Source organism: Patagioenas fasciata, chromosome 1 (genome assembly GCF_037038585.1).
Source record: "Patagioenas fasciata isolate bPatFas1 chromosome 1, bPatFas1.hap1, whole genome shotgun sequence".
Taxonomy (NCBI): Eukaryota; Metazoa; Chordata; class Aves; order Columbiformes; family Columbidae; genus Patagioenas; species Patagioenas fasciata.
The window spans coordinates 11930015-11951024 of record NC_092520.1 but is presented as its reverse complement, the minus strand read 5'-3'; the positions used below and the strand labels follow the sequence as shown (position 1 = coordinate 11951024).

Genomic DNA, 21010 nt, shown 5'->3' with positions numbered 1-21010 from the left:
GTTTTTAAAAAAATTAACTGATGTGCATTTGGTATACTCACATTACAGCATGCTGGTGTGTTTGTGTGTGAGAAAAGCAAGATTAAAAACATAAGACCAGGTCAGTTCATGACCGTGGTATTAATACACCATTTTTCCCTGATCTCATTCTTATGAACTACCTAATCCTTGAAACCACCTGTATGTTAATCTTGTCAACGTGCTGCTCTAAAACCTGTATTAAAACCACCACCAAAGTGCTGGTTTTCAAAAAAAAAAAAGGGGGGGAGAGGGAAAGCAAGAACTTTCAATCCTCACACTGTCCACGGTCCTTTGCTCAGGAGATGTTGCTGCTCAAACGCTTCATGTTCAAATAGGATTGCCTGCTCATATAAGCCATTTACTTCAATCAAAGCCAGATGTATATAAGGCTGATCAAATTAAAAGGAAGTAACTATACTTATAATTGCAGGCTTTACAAGCACAAGGCTTGTCTCTGTGGTTGAAAAGCTTGGTGCGATGTTCAGATTTGATTACAGTAAAGCTTTCTGTTGCTGTGATTGCTGATGTTGTTACTGAGGCAGATAAACATGCATTTACTATTGGCAGACCTGGTAACAACACTCTGTGATTAAGGTTGTATGACATTTCCCATTTTAAGACCTCAAATTCAGCAGCTTATAGCTTAACCGCACTTTAAACACTTGGTTGAATTTTCTTGGGAAACTTCAGTACAAAGAGCCAAGTTATTTCTGAAAGTCGTGCTGTTTGTCAGGTTCCAAAATGCAAAAACTATCTTTAAAATATCTTTACCAACCCATACTTATATGTAGGGACTGAAAAGTCTGGAAGAATGTAGCCTGTATTTCAAGCTTGTGGTTTCCAGTGTCTCCAAGAAAATTGTCCTAAAATTGTATATAGCTCTTTCTGCCAGGAGTCTCCTGAGCTGTCAGACTTGGTGAATGCTCTTACTCCTTTCCCAGCCCCTTTTAAGCACATATGGGGTCTCCTTGTGGGGTCCTGGACACACAGTGCCCTCCCTTCAACCTCTGACAATACCGGGCAGATGCTGCTGCCGCGGGACTTGATTCGGCAACAGATGAGCACAAGCAGAGGTTCACATCATGGTCGCTTTCTGCTGGCCCAGATACCAGACTTTGAAAGCAGAGAGGTTCCTCTGTACTCTTGGTGATGTCTTGGAGCACCTGAGCTGCCTATGCTCCCTGCTACAGGCTGAGATTCCTGTTTTGTCCTCCTGTTCAATATGCCGAGAGGTCAGACAGAAAGAATCATAGAAGAGGTGGAAGGGACCCACAAGGACCATCGCATCCAGCTCCTGTCCCTGCATAGGACAACCCCAAAGTTCACACAGCCAGCACGGCACAACCAGTCCTACGCTGACTCTTCTTTTGGAGCAAAACCTTTGCCATTGGTCCTGAGCTCTGTGCAACCCATACACAGTGCCAGGCACTTTGACATTCCTGTGAATTTACCCATAGGAACCCTGGCAGCAGCAGCGTGGACACACTCCTAGTGCATACAAAGCACCACTTCAGCAATTCCCCAAACGGAGCCGTAATATTACCCTGTTCCCATAACCGCGGGATGAAGTGGAAGGTAATGAGAGGAAGCTTCTTATTAATGGTGAACAGGGTACTAGGCATTTCTATTAAAAGGAAGAACTCACAACAGGAATACTATTATTGAGGTTTGGGTTTTAGATGATCAATTTATGCAAATTATATGTAAATTTGACCAGGGCCCTTTGATTTCTGGCCTGTAGCCAGCAGCTCTTTCATGTTATAATGTGGGGTAACCTTTGCTTGACTGTTTACTTTTAAAAGTTAGCTATAAATCTGAGCTTTCTTTTCCTCTCAATTTCCTTGTACAGCACAGTAGGGTTTTTGTAAGATGTTAACAGTATATGAAATCTGCTTTGTAAAATTCAAATTAGAGGGTTTATTTATTGGAACGAATCCTATCATTATGCCTGTTTAGGAAAAGTGCATTATTCTCCAGAAACTTTAATAGGAGGATAATATCACAGAAAATATTAGTCAGGAGATCGTGATGCTCCTGAATGCCCTCAGACTGGGAAAAGGAGCTTTGCATGGTATATTTTTGAATGCTTTCCCCCACCAAAAAAGAAAAATGTTGCCATTTTCTTTATTAAGATAAAAAATGAAGAGTTATTACTTTTTTTTCTTTCTATTTTAAATGAAAGTCAGCTGCTAACATCTATGTCAGCAAATACAACGGCTGATGATTCTTACATGCGTGCAATTTATGGGTCCAGAACTAGTGTTTGCAATGCTGTTGGGCTCTGTGCTGTATGGAATGTAATTACGTGGCCTTTTCGCATATGGACGACATTAACTATGGACGACATTAACAACAGCATCTCTCTGCCTGGTGGAAACAAAAATGCCCATGCCTTCTCCTTGTGGGCTGGGCTGCACAACCACTGACGTACAGTCAGGGCCCATTGCGCTGGAATGATGGCTTTATAACAATCCTTTATTTACATACACTGCTGAGGCAGTGACAACAGCGAACAGATTTTTGAACGGCAGGCAGCCGAAACATCCCCGCAGGGCATGTGCCCCTCGCCGAGGCAGGAACGCAGGCAAGTTAAATCAGATCCATGACTGCTTTCCAGTGGTGAATTCTGTTGACGTGAAAATGGTGCGTGCCATGCCACTAACAAAACAGGCCCAATCTCCAGCACCGCCTGTCTCTCCCCCGCCCCACTGCTCCCCTGCTTTTGAATTGGCATGCACATGGTGCTGGGAGGAAAAGAATTACTGTAAAGCGTTTCATTAGAAAGGTTTCAATTTACTCATGACGAGATTGCTGAGCAATATTGTAAATAGACTCAAACAAAATCAATAGAAGGAGCTGTTCTCATGCTTCCTAGGATGCTAGCTTGGCAAATGGTTAACCTCATTTATTAAGTATGGAGTGTGAATCAAAGCCATGCTACGTCCATGTACATATTACAGCAGTATTTCCTAGGGATTTAAATAATCTTGCTTAGCAATTCTCACAGTGGCTGCAGCATCCTTCTGCCTCAGAATGTTTTTCTTTTGCCCTTGTTGTGCAGCCCTCATTTTCTTTCCTTCCCTTGGTAAATAAAGACACTTAATGACACAGACATGCAGCAACATTTGTTCTTGTGCTGCACATCACATCCTGGCCTGCCAGTGCTGAGCTTCATTCCTCCCAACTGCTCTCCCATCTCCTTTCGGCGACAGCAAAGCTGAGAGCATCCCTAACACATCCTTTGCCATGGTATGGAAAAGAGGTGGCTGAATCAAAGCCAAGGATCCACAGGAGATGCTAGCTGAGACATCTCAGCATCAGAAAATTCACACTGTCAGGGCTTCCTCTATAGGGGCAGGGTTATCCAAATGAGAAACTTCTTCTTTTGCTCAGATCTCACCAGATTTCAGCCTTGAAAATTAAACTGTTTTCAAGTTTAGGAAGTTTCTAAAGTTCAGAAAAAAAATTTTGAGGGAGGAGAGTCAGAAAGGAAATATGAGAACAAGGCTTAAAACAATGAAAAACAGAAATAACAGTTGCAGGTGCAAGGGAACTGCATGGACACATTAAAGTAGAAAGTCCTGGACAGTGGGTAAATGTTCCATAAGAAAATACTTCAGTGGGAACTTCCCTAGGGAACCATGGCCAAAACCACTGACAATAAGTGGATGGAAAGCTCTCAACTTGCAGAAGACCTTTCTGCTGAGCATCCTCCTCTTCAGCCTGTGAAATGTCCTTGCTAGGAGGTAGGGTGGTAAGATCTTGCCAGCTCACTGGGAGTCTGCCAGAAAAGGTGAGCAGTGCTGCCTGCTCATACAATATGAGGAACTGGACAAGAAACCTGAACACTGCAGAGAGAGAACAGTCCTAGAGGAAATGTCCTACGCATATATCATTTGCTTTTTTCCTGACAGGACACTGATCATTCTAATGGTCTGGTAATTTGTGTCCTACACTACTGGATACTACGTTACTGGCACCAAATCACACAAACCACTGTATAACCACTGGATAAGAAACTACAACACAGTTTAAATCAATGCCCTATAAACTCTGGATAATACTACTTAGACCTTGAAGCACTCAGGCCTCTGAGGAAGCTGTAAAACACACTTCTGGGGAGGGGTTTATAATCGTGTGGATTCACTATTTTCCTTGCAGACATGTAATCAAATTACTCACTCACAAAAGGACCAAGGTGTTCGCAGACAGCTCAGTAATTATTTGTGACAGCTTCAGAAACACAGAAAGGCAACAGTGTCGTTGCATCTGTGATGGACGTTTAAAATCACCACACAACACTTTGTGTACAGCCTTCGATGCTGTAAATGTATCCTGAAAAATCCAGCTGAGCATTACAGTAATTGTGATTCTATTGGTTTCTATAGAAATTGGATTATCCCAACAGCCAATAAATCAATTTCCTCCTGGAACACTAATGCAATGAGAAGGGGCACCATTTCACCGTTATTTATAGAGCAAACAGCTTTTACACAATTTGCAATACCTATCAGAGTTTTATAGAGTTCATGAGATTTTTCAAGCATGTTGCTGCATTAAACCATCTCTGGCAATAAATTGTAGGGGAAAACGGGGAGGGGGTGGGAACCCATAAAGCAATTCAAAGCATTTACCACCAGATGGCACGCCGATACAGGTGCCGCCGTTCTGGCAGGGATGCCTCTCGCAGGCGTCGGGGTAGAGGACGCAGCCAAGCTTTAATTCCGTCAGACCAACCACTTCTGCAAAGCTGCTGCGCTTGTTCTGGAGCGGCAGCTCGTTGTTGTTTAGGACGACTGAGTCCAGGCAGCCCTGGAAACCACTTAAGACCTGCGTTGTTCTCTTGTCGGTCAGGCTGCGGACGTTATCCACCTGCACCTGGGCACCAAAGTACACCGAGCTGTCGGTGCTGAGGGTCTGGAAATAAAGGGGGGCTTTGCGGCGCTCCACGTAGCTGTCGTCCAGGGACAAGCTGGTGAAATTGCGATTCAGCTCCAGGAAGACCGAATGCCAGCTCCCATCGTTAACGGCTCTGCCAGAAATTCCCAGGATTCCCGGGCCACTTCCACAGTCCAACTGGAACCACAGTTTGCCATCGACAATCTGTGGGAGGAAAACAGAAATCAAAGCACTTCAGGCACTCGGCTGTCTGGTAATATGCTTGCACAGGGAATGTGGAGACACAGAGAACTTCTAGACAGTCTCCATACAGTTTTAAAGCTGTTCTCTGATATGACTACAAAAAAACTGCACCTTTGTCATCAGCAAAAATATAAAGTGATAAATATCAGGCTACTTAGAATTTATCCAAAGCCAGTTACTGTAGGTAAACTGAAAATACAGAAAAAATACAAAAATACAGATGCAGACACAGAGAGGATTGAGATAACAGGATCTCTCACTGAAATGGGCACAGACTCAAGGACCCATGTTCTGCTCTTGGCTCTGCTGCTAAGCAGTCGTGTCTCTCTGAGCAAGTCCTGCCATCCACCCATGTGCTGTGCATCTGCTCCTGGTTGTTGATGCTACCGAAGGACAGTTCCTCAGGGCAAGCGGCTGTTTGAGAGAGGCTGTGGAAAGGTCAGTGGCCACTGCTTTCAGCTGGGGATGTTGGGTGCTCTGCTCACGCACCCATCCTCGTCTCACTAACCTTTTGGAGCATCTCAGCAAGGTGTGGATTTGTCCTTAAGTGTGGCAAGTTCAGTTCCTCTATGGACAATAGTAAGAATCTGGCTGATCAAAAATCAGTTATTTTCCAAGCATGTTATACTACCTGTTCTGGGTATAATTCATCGATGACATAAGATGGCTTCTACTTTTCTTCCTTTCCTGGTATTTATTCTGGGTTCATGACTTCAGAGGAATTGTTAGGATTTCTCACTCTCCCTCCTACCTTTCACTCATCTGAGGTCCTCATAAAGGGAAAATCTGTGCCAGCCTGATAGGGCAGGCAAAGTGCAGAGTGAGGGAATAGGTATGAAGTGCTGCTTCCCCAATTAGTAGTTTACTCAAAGATTTTAGGTTACTTTAACAGATGGCAGATAAGTTTAAAATGGCTGACAAGGCTGGAAATAATTTCTTATGACACATTAATTGGATTCAAGCTCTCTGAAAGCTCTTGCAATTATTTTACCTTTATGTCATGCTCTAGGAAGTATTTTTTTCTGCAAACCCCATCTCAAGACAGTTTCGTCCCATTATTTATCCCCCTGAAAAGTTCAGGCGCTGTGTCCTTTTCATCCTTCCTTGCAGCACACATTGTGCTTTCACTGGTTTATCTGTAACACAAACCTATTGCTCTCCTCCAACAAAGCAGAGTTGCCATAGCTGTCAATGCAAGACCCCTGCAGAGCTTTGGTGGCCTGCTAAACTGGCATGACTAATGCAGATGTGAACATGCTGCATTGTGTCCATCTGTCTTCGGCCATTTTTGGCTGTTTCTGGTGTGAACAGTTTAAAACTGCGTTAGCTAGAGACATCCCTTGGCATATGTCTGAACTGGTGCTCAAACTCTTCTCTGTCAAGCTCTCTGATGTGGCTCGAAGGTAAATGGGATACTGTTAATCTACAGGAGCAGACTGTGCTGTTGTGTCATTATCAGCATTTTACTGCCCTGGAGGTTCACAAAACTACCTGGAGGAAAGCTAAGGGTAAAATATTGACTTCTGATGATCTCTGGACTTCCTTCTCCTTTCCAGACCTCAGTCTCTTGACCAACTGAATTTGAACTGGGCTGTAACCTCAAGCCAAGTCACACTGGGCAGTCAGGGTACAAACCACACCACTCCAACACTCTGCAATTGTTTGGAGGGGGGGGACACAGAGATGCTAAGCATGTGACAGGCTCCCTGTCAATGCCACCTACCTACTTGGCATGGCATGAGGGGTGCTAAAGGAATACACATGTAGAAAGAGCTAGAAGAACAAGAATTAGTCCCCTGTTATGGGCAGCTAACTATTTTGAAGTTCTTGACCCACAGGCTGTGATGAAACTGAGAAGTGAGATCTATGATTGCAATACGACATGCTTGAGGGATGGATGTTGCCTGGTACTCCTACAGCTCAATCAAAAAAGGCTAATGGGTGTATAGAAAAGTATGTCTGGATCATTTTTCATTTAAATTTTTTCTTACAGGACTCAAAACTCAGCTGTAAACTATTTCTGTAGATTGAAATTGGGCCTAAAGCATCTGCTCAGGAGGAATCTCGGTAAACAAGATGCCCTGATAAACTGAGCTGGTTTCTCTCCGGAGATGAAGCGGTAGTTTCTTTTCTCCCCGCACAACAAAATAGTCCACAAACCTTGAAGGCGCTGCTCAGAAAGTGTGGTCTGGCTCAACAAGAACACAAATCAAAAAGAAAAATACATGCCAACCTATTACATTTTGAAAAACAGCCATAATTGGATAAGCAGTTAACTTACTTCTAATTCAAAAGGCTTTTTCCTATGGAAAATGTTCTACTGATTGCGTATAATATACATATACCTCCCCTAAGACTACTTATACCCTGAAGGACCTACTGCCTGCATGGCTATTACCCTTACTCATAGAACATGCTTTTCCAATTATCTTTATAAATACAACACCACGTATGAGCACCTGGGATAAATATTACACCATTTGTACATGGGAAATGATGCTCTAAAAGATTTGCCATTAAAATATGTTTTATACGTCTTTCTCATCCACTTTTATTTTTTTTACCAGCAGATTATCTGACATACACAGTAAATATATATTGCCTGAAACACTATGTTTCCTCCCTTTTATTAAAACAGCACTAGTAACCCCCAGCTCAGGCTAGAGTGGAAGCTGGAAAGGATGGCCCGACGCTTACAGTACTAGCCTAAGATATGATAGATATCCATGGGAATCCACACTCTGCAACACTCTTCCTCTGGGATCTCAAGCAAGTCATTAGTTTCAGGTCTCCATCAGTGGAAGAGGGATAACGTCATTTCCCCACCTCACACCACTGCGTTATGGATACATACATTAAATACTGAGACATGCCTAGATACCCCTAGCAATGGGATCATAAAAATATGTTCATTAATCAGATGGTCACAGGCCTTGATGTATCAGGGCAAGCAGGATGTATTTGTACCCTGTTGGCCCTGTAGCCCTAGAAGGAGGAGGAAGAGCAGGAATGTTTTGCAAGGAGCAGTGGCTGCAAAGGTCCTGCCTGCTGAACAGCTGGGCAGCATGGAGAAGGTTTCATCACTCAACAGGGCAAAACGATGTATCCACTTCTAAGCATGCAGAATTCGACCATGGATCTGTGACTTGGGAATTAATCCCTGGTGTTCCCGTGATTCCCTGTAACCCCTGTGGTGTTGGGGACACTGTTCAGGCCCCAAAAGGGGCTCGTTGATTATAGCCTGGACCTCGGTACCAAGAAAAGCTGAACTTCAAGTTAATTTCTTAGTAAATGAGGTACATCCAAGCAAATAGTGTGGAAATCTAATGAATGGCCAATGCTGTTGCCCAGGCTCAGCAGTTATCCAGACAATAATGTCAGTGGGATGGCTGGCCTGGTTGAGGGCTGGTAGCATCAGAGTCTCAGTTCAGGACTGAACATGTGCCACTACTTTTTCCGCCATCTGTGTGATGTAAGAGAGCTTGAGTTACTCCATCTCACAGCAGAGAGATGCAAACTCTGCAGCCCCTCACTAATGCAGCCTACGATGCCAGCAGACACCTCTGCACCAAGATGAAAGCAGCGATACTGCTTCATCCTACCCGGGCAAACAATTCCCACGCTTCCACCTCTCAGAGCTTTCCAGGCTTAGTTACAGTATCTCTCATTATAATTCTAGAACAGAGAGGTTAACGCATCCTTAGGCATGTGTGCTCTTACAGACACAAAATTCCTCACCTGTAGAGAAATACAAAGAACAGACCAAGGTTCCAAAAGCTGTTACGTTTCAACAGTTTCATTTGTTGAGGAAAACGGAGCCAAACACATACTGTAAATTATATTAGAATATTAGCCTGGCTAAGGTGTCTGGCTAACATCCATATTTGTGTATCAACACAGGTAATAAAATGATCAAATGGTTCCTCTGAGACCCCCTTAGGCTCACACAGTCCATCTGCAGTCACACGCCACGGATACAGCGTGCTGCCTACTAATCTATCTGGGGAAATATCTCGTTAGCCAAATTACATTTCAAGTTCGTTTGTGTAAAACGGTATATTTAATTAAAATATTACTCGTTTCAACTCCCGCCATAACGCGTATCATATCCAAGCTTCAGTCTTATCCAGCATAAGCCATGCAGCAGTAATGCATTAAAATGTATAATACACACTTAACTAAAACATGCAAAGTTTCACATTAACTGCCTGGATGGAAGAACATATGCTTGCCTTTTACCATTTAACAACTACATTTCTGGCATTTTTAATCTTTTAAATTTCACAAAACAAGCTGAATTTCTCTTATATTCAGTGAAAAAAAATGAAATAAAATATGGAATTCTCTTCGGCAATGGCCTTGTAATGCTTTAAACTGTTAAATCTTACTTTACTCAGATAGATGCTCCATAGGAAAAAGGAAATGGTGATCCTGGTTTTGGCACACATAATCTTTTCAAAGGAAAAAAAAAGGCCATTGACCTGCGTCTCATTTTGCTCCAACTGTCTTAAAAGCCAGAGCACACAACCAAAAAAATGGCCAACCTCTCAAAATCGATGGATGAGATGCTTTATTTGAAACAGCTGAATAAATAACACCCTTATTATATTGCATCAACACAGTGTAGCTGGTAGGCTTTCAGCAAAGTAGCAGACAAGCAGTTTGCTCTGTGGAATTGATTATTCATTCAAGAAGGACACTGTGTTATGATTATGAAATATTCCCATCCCTGGAGTTATCTCTAATGTATGAGCTCCCAAAATTAAGCTGGTCATTTAAACACTGAAAACCATATTGCAGCATTAATTTTTAAATAGACGGCGATGGGGCAGACTTGCTTCAAAAAAAATCAGTGCCACTATATGCCCCAATAGCGGTCGTGTTTTCTGCTCCTTCTCCCATGGGCCCGTACTATGTGGTGGGTCTAAATTTCTTCCACCTCTGCCAGTGTTTGGAGCTCAGCGTTGGTGCTGGGCCCTCTGGTGCAAATCCGGCAGATATTTAACTACATGTTTAAAATTAAGGTATGTGAGTATTTCCAATTGCATTCAAATACAGGAAGTTAAGCAAGCGATTAAGTGCTTTACTGGAATGATGCCAGAGTGCTCAGAAGAGGACAGGATCCCATTCTTTATCCTCTATTTGGAAAGCTTCTCCTCATGTTTAATTTAATTGAAAGCAATGCTCAAATGATAACAACTTCACATTTATAGACTTCTAATTAATCTCCTTAATGGCCTCATTTCGAGCACCTCCTTATCTCACAACATACATACCTGGTTAAAAAAAAAAAAAATGGCCTTACCTCTGGTTTACAAATCAAAGAAACATATGCTTGGAAAGTCTAAGTGTAACTTACTTGAAGGCATCTCAGGGATCCCAAAAGTACAGTTCATGAATCAGCTGCCATCCCTGAAGAGACCTGCTAGGGTTACATCCCTTGAGCATAATGCCATTTGTCTGCCACAGAGCACTTCTGTGAGACCTTGGTCTGATGTTCCTCTTCTAAATGACCTTCACAAACAAACCTCAAGCAATTTCTCATCTTTTAAGTGATGCCATTTCTTCAACAAACATGCTGAATGTAACGCTTTGCTTCTTTTTAAGCTCTACACTTACGGAAGCCAAGGGTCATACCTAGGAAAAGGAGATACCCACTGCAACAGCAGATCCTGCCCTACCTAAAAGCCAAGCATGAGGCGCTGGGATAAATAATCTTAATCTAAAAAGTGAAGAAGTCTTCATATTTGGTAGGAGAAACATTCTAAGCAGTTGGTTTCTGGAATTAACTGGACAGCAGTGAGGGTATATCCTGTAACAACAGGCATGGGCACAGGGGAAGAACAGCTATTCCAGCACGCATCGTTTTGCCTCTATGGTCATGTAAACGGCCAAATCTTACATCTTGTGCAGATTGGCTCTTGCATGCAGACACACATAATGTTCTTATAACAAACAGCACCCAATGGAGCATTTTCTAAGTGCGGTACCACTAACAAGCTGCTTTTTTGATTGTTGTTGCTGCTGCTATTGTGGAAATTGCTGTTTTTCCCTGTTAGCAAGAAACAGATCAGACTTCATCTTCTCAATCTACAGCAGAAATGAGAACAGCATTCCCCAAATCATGAGCCAACAGAAAACATATAATCAAGAAAAACAACTGTGGAAAAGATAAGTTATTTTAATTACCTTCAGAATTATACAGGGATTCGCTCTGGTGTACATTATAATCCCATTGCTTTGCAGGGTTCGCAGACGTAGAGCCAACTTGAATTCCTCTTTCTTGCTATTTTCAGAAACCCGGTATTTAATGTAGCTATTCCCAGCAAAGCTAAGGGAAGTGTGGCCTGAAATAACCATTTTGAAAAGACACATGTTCTTTTAGTGACACCTTAAATAATTCCTCAACTGTCAAGTTAATTAGAGAATTTATAGAAATAATGAGAATATCTAGGAAGAAATAAACCAAACCAAATTTTGATGGGAAAAAAAGTTGGCACCTACTACTCTCTTTCCCCGAAAATAAGACAGGGTATTATGTTAACGAACAATTGTTGTGACACTTCCTTGTTGGGATGGTGTAGTGTTTTAACTAATAAAGATTGGAATTTTGGTAATCTAAATCATAACCAGAAGAGCTAATTATAGAGCTTTGCCCATGGCAGGAAAACATCTGGCATAACAATGTCTAGCAAAAGTCTTGTTTTCTCAGCAGTTTGTTTTACTGATCTGGGATTCAACCAAGTCAGTGGGAATTTCCCAATGGAAACCGCATCATGGTCTTCATACAGCCCCATAGCCAAGTATTTTACAGGCTTATAAACAGACGCACCAGTATCAGTGCTGAGGAGGGTTAAGTGGTACATCTTGGAGAAGAGAAGGCTCCAGGGAGACCTTATTGTGGCCTTTCAATACTTAAAAGAGGTCTATAAGAAAGATGGGGACAGATTTTTTAGCAGGGCTTGTTATGACAGGACAAACAGTTTTTAACTGAAAGAGGGGAGATTCAGGCCAGACATGAGGAAGAAATTTTTTACAATGAGGGTGGTGAAACACTGGAACAGATTTCCAAGAGAGGTGGTGGATGTCCCATCCCTTGAAACATTCAAGGCCAGGCTGGACGGGGTTCTGAGCAACCTGATCTGGGTGAAGATGTCCCTGCTCATGGCTAGATGAGCTTTGATGGTCCCTTCCAACCCAAACTACTGTATGATTCTACGATCTTCTGTTGACTTCAGTGGTACCTCTGCCTACAGAATGAGAATGGCAGTACCTTGTTTTTCAAGTATACCCCCCTTTAGCGCTGTGACACACACCTGAGCACTCGCCAAGCTTTCCTGGTGGGCACTGGCAGATGAACGGTCTCCGGTTGGCTTCATAGCCCACACACTGCATGTCCCCTGGGCATGGCTTCTCCAGACAGGGATCATTAGACCCCGGGCAGAGTCCTCCTGCAATAAGTTAAAATACTGTCACGTATACACAGTGTAAAGCATGATGTTCAGCACTACAAGAGTAATAAAAGACAATTATTGATCTCACATTCAGTACAAGCAAAGAATGGCTTAACAATAATAACCTTCATGGAAGAAACGTCCTTTGGACAAGTACGTAGAAAAACTGTTATGGTTCTTCTTGAAAGGCTGCCCTAAAACCCATGGCAATGTATTATAAAAACCAAGTACTATGAGCAGTAACTGGTTTATAATTCGTGTGGTTACTCTCAGGCCATTCATCTTCTCACAAAGCCTCCTGTGCAGGGGATTTAGAGATATGAGAAAACAAACGACTAAAGCTATGCACTCCTTTTGCCCCAGCACACCCATGAGAAGCTAATTTAAGGAGGTAGAGTTCTCTAGGAGACAAAATAAGAAAAAGCCATTCCTGGGATACAGAGTGACAGTTGGGCTTTTCATCCTCGTACTGCACAGGACATGCTGCCAGCCTGATCGCACAGCACAGGCAAACTTGCTTTGTCCCCATGTTCTTCCTGATATATCTGAGATCTCAAATCCTATTGTGTACCTTGCCCAGGCTGCCAAAATCTATCCTCCTTTCTTCTGGTTGTGACTACACAGGTACCATTACATCTGCAACTGCACATGCCCAGGAAAAAAAAAAAAGTGGATTACTTGCTCTGAACACAAAGAACTCAAAGTGAAGAATTTCTGAAAACCAAAAATAAGTTGACTGTATTAGTCGTCATTACTTAATCGAAGAAAGAAGAAGCTTAATATTCAAAATAGCCAGCTGCAATTTATAATTATAAATTGAGCAAAACATTCATGTCCTTTTGTATTTGGGGAAGAACATAATTTGGATAAAATTATTTCAAATGCTAGTGTCAGCTCTTCCCTAAAAATCTTTTATTAGTATGGAATCTAATCTTGCCCAAGAATAGGTGAATACAGAACTGCCACTAACTTCATAAGGAAAGTAATCCGAAGGGACAGAGGAAAAGTGAGTTTTAATTTTGCTTCAAATATTTGTGTGATGCAATTACATGAAGGTTTTTCAAAACCTCCTAAATTCTTAACACCTATCCAGCTGAGCATGCCAAGGGCTTACATTAAAGCCTGTCGGTGTCAAAGGAACTACTAGCATTCCATGGGGTTTGTCTAAAATGTCTAAAGGTGTCTAAATAGATCTGTTCTGATTGCTCTAATCTTAAAAGATTTGCAAACACTGCCTAGAAATAATGCAAAGCACTATACAACTATTGCTCCTTAATATATGAATTCTCAGGACTTCCACAAGAGCCTTTTGTTGGGTGCCAGAAGGAAGCTGGCAGAAGCAGGGTCAGCTTCTACCTTTGGACATCTGTGTGTGGATGCAATTAAAGCCTTTAAGTGGAGGAAAAAAGGGATTCCTGCCCTTGCTTCTGTTGATCTGCAGCCAGAGCTCCAGCAGAGTGAAAGCCGGATGCTGGGAATGGAGAGGCGTCTCTTGGTTTGCTTGTCAAATTCATTTACTTAATACATGCAGGTGATGATTTTAACAATAAAAAGTCAGCACCTTCCTACCCATCACTTTCTGAATACTGGCAGTTCTTGTTTATTACAGGACCTTTATCATATTCAAAAACTGCTTTATTTTTTTGAGCATGTGTATTTTATTTACAACTTATAAAGGAAGAAATCAACTTGTCAGAGAGCATATCTCTGACAGCAATGAAAGAAAGAATCTTATTGCTCTCACACTTCAGTACAAGGCAAGAAGGGCTTGTAAGCATAGTTGAAATTATCTGGCACTGTAAGTATTTTCTGGAAAAAGAAAAATTACTACTGTGGGTTTCAAAGTGGACATGGGTTGACTACAAATATGGCAATGACTGTAAATGTCTTGCTTGACGTACAGCACAGTCAATTTAATCTTTAACATCCTCCCCTCCTTTGTCAAACATTTGTTTGAGAGGTCTGTGCAGTAAACGATTTAAAGTACTGCCTGTAGCACTGTTAGAAAATGATGCATGGCAATCTTTATTAATCACTTTAGTAGGTAACATTATTGGGAATAACAGCTGCAATATACGGTCACATTTTAAGTCTTATGGAATCAAGAAACAAATGTCATTTAATAGGGTTCTGCACCAGAGAACTATACTCTATTTAAATGTAAAGTCTGCAGAATTTAAGAGAGATATTATGTTTCCTATAGCTTTTTTATTTTTTTTTGGGGGGAAAAAGCCCTCATGCTTTGGAATTCAATGGCAAGTAACAATTATTTCTGAAATTATAACAAGTGATTAAATATTCTATAGGCTGCCTTGCATTTTCTACTTGGTTCTTTTGACTATTTTAATTCCTTCTTATGTGACAAATACAGAGCATTCTGCTGTACGCGGAGTATATTTCCCCTCTGAACACGCTCAAACCTTCCGTGGGGCTGTAATTCAAGTGAGCCTCTGTGTAGCTGACAGACAAGCTGTTTGGACAAAAGCCCCACAGCTCATCAGTGTGCAGCAGAAAGGGGCACTGAGATCTCCAAATGCGGCTCTGCAAATTTTCACATCACCTAACCTATGACTATCTTTGACACGAAGCAATAAAGCAATAGCTTCCTTTGTTATCCATCTCTGTCAGTCTTCCTAGCTGATTCAAACTCTGATTTGTACTTTAGAGTCATCCTTCCACAGTAAGAAAATATATGGAAAGGATCTAATGTATTTAGTGCAACTGTGGTGATACACTAAGGAACTGCTTATCCTTCCAGGTCAAGAACACTTATTCTGGTAAACTACAAGCAAATCAACTTTTTATTCATCCTGCTGCAGCAGAATTTCATAGCTGTCACAAAAGTTTTAAAATATTCAGACTTGGGAGAAGAAATGCTTTATGCCTGTCTATATGGTTATAAGCACATAAGGTACAAATCTGCATTATTGCATTGCCCCAGCTAACACTTTGAGGATGATTTCACAACTACGCAGAGCAAAATTAGGAAATCGTTCAAGGCTACATTGTCCACATCAAAGGTTTACAGCCTGAGTTTAAATAAAATTATTCTAATGTTGCATTGCCACTCCAAAGAGCAGCCTATTTACCATCCAATAAGAGATTTGAGAAATATGGATTTGAATTGATCTCTTTTTTTTTCTGCAGGCAAGTCCAGGCAATCCACAGCATTCCCCTGAAACTCACGCTGATAATAATAAAGTTGTTCTCTATAAGGTATCAAAGAGACACATGAGCTAATGTCAGCCAGTGCATGACAGGAAAAGGCAGAATAGACCCCCTTGATTTTGACAGATCATCTTCAGTTTAATTCTCAAAAAATATGTAAAAGTATTACCATCTCCCTACTAGTATACTGAGGAAGAAAACATTCTTCCATTGCAAAACGGGACACTCGTTTAATTTGTGTCCATCCAGAGAACGATCACTTGCAGGAACGTAAATAGGTTTTTGAAAACTGAATGCTTTAACAATTTTAACTTGAGCCTTGAGATATTTGGTGTTTTTCTGTGCGCCCATTCTTCTAAATCTGTGCGAATATTTAAAAAAAAAAAAAAAAAAAAAAAGAAAAATAAAGTCCGCTTCTTTTGCTTGCAGAAAAAATCTTGAAGGGTGACTACTGAAAGTCAAAGTCCCAGAAAGTAAACAAAGCAAAGCTCCAAACTGTTACCTTTAAAATAATTTAATAATTACGTTAGTGGAGAGGGAGGACAGTCAACTCATGAGCTGCAATCTGATTTATTTTTGGAGCATGGTGACTAGGTATTGTACGCAAAGATAATTGTATACAGAAGAGTGCAGATACCACAAACTTCTTTCTGCACAACTGAACTATGGGTTTCAGTTAGCTCAAGTGCCCCTGGAAAAGTGTGTGTCACACAGTATGTCCTAATGAATCAGATTCCCTCCCGGGTTTAGACAAACGGAGATATTTGACCTGTTCCAGCCACTCTTTGATCACAGTTTCCCTTAAGACCCCTTGAGTGTTAGAGAGCAATTCCCACTTGCCCCAGTTCTACAGTTCTCATGTCCCCGCTTCACGCTTCAATTCTCACAGGTTTTATACCATATGGTGTATTCTCAGTGTGGGCCTGAAATGGGTGATATTCACAGGGAGAAACAACTCTCCTTATTCAAGGGCAACACTAAAAGGACTACAGCAAAATCAAATCTATTAAATTTATCTGCAGTTCTTTGTTCTCAGTCATAGACAGGACACCTTTGATCTTCTGGCTACCTCGCCAGGACAACTCAAGGCTCATTAGTATGTGTGTGATTCCTGAAAAATGGAAAAGGTGTGTTGTACATGTACGAATTGGGTTCTTGATGCCCAGTCGTGCAAAACACCCAGTACTCTTTAAGAGGCAACATGTGCTCTGTGGGGCTGAGGACACACACCACCTCTGAAGACTAGGTCCCATATTATGAGCAGCTCATCACAGTCTACCATTTCCTTTTGTCTGAACACTCACAAAACACTAGAAGTGGCTTCACAGAGTATGAATTGCATGGTTTCATGAGAAAGTGGTCCAGGATTGCTATTCACTTGATTAAATAACGTGGATGTGAATGTCTGCACATTTGTTGAACACTTCTGGGTCTATTAGAAAAATTCTTTCAAACTATTAAGCCAGAACCATATTAAACACTTGAAATGAAATTCATCTCATCTAACTTCAGGGCATGATTCATCCGACTGATTCTAGACATCTAGGGAGAGATGTATAACATCATTAAAAATACCTCATTCTTTCCACTGTCTGCAGATGGGGCCTGGAATGACCAGTTCAGATGTAGATATATACCTACATTTGTCAAAGTGACTTCAATCTAGTCCTTTCCCATAAACATATTACTGTAATCTCACTTTCATAAGATTATAATAAGCTCCATAGCAAAGTAGTCCCAACAAAACCTGCTTCTTCTCTGTATCTTTGTCTCAACACAAGAGAATTACATGAAAAATAAAAATGCAGAATAGATTTTTGCTTCTGAAAAATGAGAATGTCATGAGAACTATTTTACACTAATAAATTTATTCTGGTCCTCCTATCTTTATTTCCCACAGCGCTGACATATGTTTGCATACCTCACATCACGTGGTGGGAGGCTGGCAATTGCGGAGCCCCTATAGCCGCACTGAAACAAACCCCAGTTTGTTACAGTATTTTTCATACAAACACAAGTATATGAGCCAGAAATCTAAGGAGACAGTCTGTTATTAGAAAACTCTTTAGTTCAATTTTATTGATTGTAAAGGCCTAGATTGATGCACCTGAACTTTCGAACTTGTCCTTCCAGAGCTGAGCTGCTGAAGCTCCAAAGTTCACCCACTGCCCACTTCACAGACTTCTCGCATTTTCATGTTAGATAACTCAGTTTGCTCACAAAGGTAATCTAGGTAAGTTATGCACAGCTGGCATGCATAAATTGTGCAAATCTGTGACATCTGCCAGTGGGAAAAACACTCCAAGTATGATACATATTTCAAGAATGAGAGAATTAGTTCAAACTCAAGCTTTCTGGGTCATAATTGAATCAGATCCCTGTAAACATATGCAATATTTTAATGGCTTTGTCGTAATTCAAGCTATTAATATTTACTGGACTGGATCATAAAACTATCCTAGTAACAAAAGAAGTATAATACTTTTATTATACTGGTAATATCTTGCTAATGCTGTCTTGTTAAACAAGTCAGAAGAAATTTATTCTAGTATTTTGTGCACTTTTTCCTGACTTGCTGCAGTTATGTGTATGTACAAGAACCACTGATCAAAGAAGTATTTGCATTTTTCTAACTCTTTTACTGGGCCTAGTCTTTAGCCTTCATGAAAGCAAAACTACACATACATTCTCTAATTAATATGCCCTCAGAAGTCTGTGTTACCTCCTATGTGATAAAACAGTGTTTGTGTATTTACCTAAATACCAAGACTTTTCTTGTGGGTCCTTTAATTAAAAACAGTAGAAGAGGCTGAAACATTAACTAATGTGGAGAAGGGCAAAGCACAGATTTTGTTTTACTTCCCACCAAGATCTCTTATTTCTGTGCAAGTAAGAGGCACCAATGTTCTCACCTCTCTGGTAGCTATAGTTAAATCAGCAGCTCTGGACAATTATTTTGTTACAGGCTGGATGGTGGATTGGACATGTACAACCCCACCCCAAGCCTTGTGAGCCACCCAATGGAAATCAGCACACAGTGGCTCAAAGGGGAGGACACGCTGCCTGTTGCAACTGCTCCCACACAGAAGCCTTCAAGCCATGTGAGGGCCGTGTGAGGCCACATCTTGAATACTGTGCTCAGTTTTGGGCCCCTCACTACAAGAAAGACACTGAGGTGCTGGACTGAGTTCAGAGAAGGGCAACAAAGCTGGTGAAGGACTTGGAGCACAAGTGTGATGAGGAGCAGCTGAGGGACCTAGGGCTGTTCAGCCTGGAGAAAAGCAGGCTGAGGGGAGACCTTATCACTGTCTACAACTGCCTGAAAGGAGGTTGTAGCATGGAGGGTGTTGGTCTCTTCTCCCAAGCAGCAAGTGATAGGACAAGAGGAAATGGTGTCAAGTCACACCAGAGTATGTTTAGATTTAATGTTAGAAAAAATTTCTTCATGGAAAGGGTTGTCAGGCATTGGAACAGGCTGCCCAGGGAAGTGGTGGAGTCACCATCCCTGGAGGTGTCTAGAAGACTCGTAGATGAAGCTCTTAGGCACATGGTTTAGTGCTAGAGTTAGGTTATGGTTGGACCCGATGATCCTGAGGGTCTCTTCCAACCACAGTGAGTCTATGATTCTCTAAATGGTCCAGAGGCTGGGAGCACAGACAGCCTGCACAATCACACTGCCGTTCCAGCAGCCCGCCAGCTGCTTTGAGGACTGATTGGTACATGACAGAAACATTTGGAAATCTCTGTCCCAGCTGAATTTTTGTGCTTCCAGAGCAAACTTGCTGTGCAGGGAGAAAAAGGGAGTAAGCTGCTGGATCAGAACTGTACTGCACTGCAAAGTCGTTTTTAGGAACTAAACTAAGGGATTATGAGGCAGATGCACACACTATTAAGATCTGAAGGGAGTAATACATCATTATTGACTTTAATAAGTAGTGAAATGAAATTACAAACAGTGAAAATTTTGTCTGCCAGAAAAGCAATTTCTGATAGTGAGGGCTATCACTATCCCCATGGAGATGAGGATTTGTGATTTCTTGGTAAGAAAATGAGACAAAGCTATGATTTAGATAATATAAAAGAGTTTTGCAGATGATGCTCCTGCACTGGCTCCTGGACTCATCTGGAGGATATTGCAGCATTGTCCCTTTTAAACCTGTGAAAATCCTTTATTTTGGAGCCTTTCATGTGTAACAAAATGGTGACTATTGTTATAATACATATATCTGTTCAAAACTTATAACACTATTGCCTAAAAATTGACCAGTCTGCTCTGGGATGTACATGAAAATACCTAAGATACAGAATTCTGATATTTTTACAGAACTTCTATGGCATTATTATTCATGTGCTGCAGGAGATAATGATTGCTGGTTAAGTTTTATGCAATTTCTGCCTATTTTCATCCCCGCTGAGGTCGATGGTAAGACACAAAATACCGCTGAATGCTGCAGAAACAAAGGTTGGCTACTGAGAGACACGGCTGCTGAAATCTTGTACTGCTCCGTGTGTGATTGTGTGCATGTGTGCTTAAGATGAGGGAGACTTAGATGTATTGATTTTACAGCAGCTTTTTACTCCACTCTTAAATGAAGTGGAATGAGGACCAAACAGCCTGGCAAACAAAAGAAACAGAGCTATTATTATAACTGCCTGAGGTTTTATCCTCCAAGTGCAGAGTCATAAGGAAGATGGGCTCTCGGGTCTATTTGTCATACTTGCCCATGTGAAATCCATGCCAAAGCGTGGAGCAGCCTGAAACGCAGACAAAACACCACCCTGTCACCTATCGCAGTGTTAAAGGTCAGGAACAGCGCTTGCTTGCAGTTACTTAATAAAATACTTCATTGGTTTCCATGCTTCTCTGCAATAATGGGACTGGAAAAGGCCTTTCCACCTGCACGGCTCTGGTCAGGGGTCCTTTTCCTTGGAGGCTGCTGGTGCACTGCTGCAGACCAGGCTGTTCTGCTGTGGCCACACTCCAGGTTTATTGCAGTGGCGGCACCGAGGGGGTGGGAAACCACATCCCTCCCTCTCCTCTCCCCTTCCTTCCCCTCCCCTGGAAGCTGGTTGATGGCTCTGATTACGGGGCCTCCAGAAAAGCAGTCTTTATCGTAAAAGGCCAAAGTTCATCAACTTCCATTTACATCAGTAAACATGAACAATTCTTCCCGAGCCTGAGAAATCAATTCCCACAATACATCAGCCAGTCGTGCCGTAACGGA

At 41.7% G+C, this 21010-nt stretch overlaps 1 protein-coding gene across 14 annotated transcripts in view; it reads right to left on the bottom strand.

The window, feature by feature from the left end:
- The window catches only part of FAT3 (FAT atypical cadherin 3), a 419159-nt gene that overhangs the window by 21023 nt on the left and 377126 nt on the right, over positions 1-21010 (bottom strand). For all 14 annotated transcript variants that reach the window (XR_011737022.1, XM_071803302.1, XM_065832545.2 and 11 more), the window contains 3 exons: positions 12480-12614; positions 11353-11510; positions 4656-5124 (listed from right to left, as the gene is read on the bottom strand). Coding sequence is in view for 13 of the 14 variants with exons in the window: in XM_071803302.1 (XP_071659403.1) it covers positions 4656-5124; positions 11353-11510; positions 12480-12614 (762 nt within the window). In the remaining variant the exon portion in view is untranslated. The remainder of the gene's footprint in view (positions 1-4655; positions 5125-11352; positions 11511-12479; positions 12615-21010) is intronic.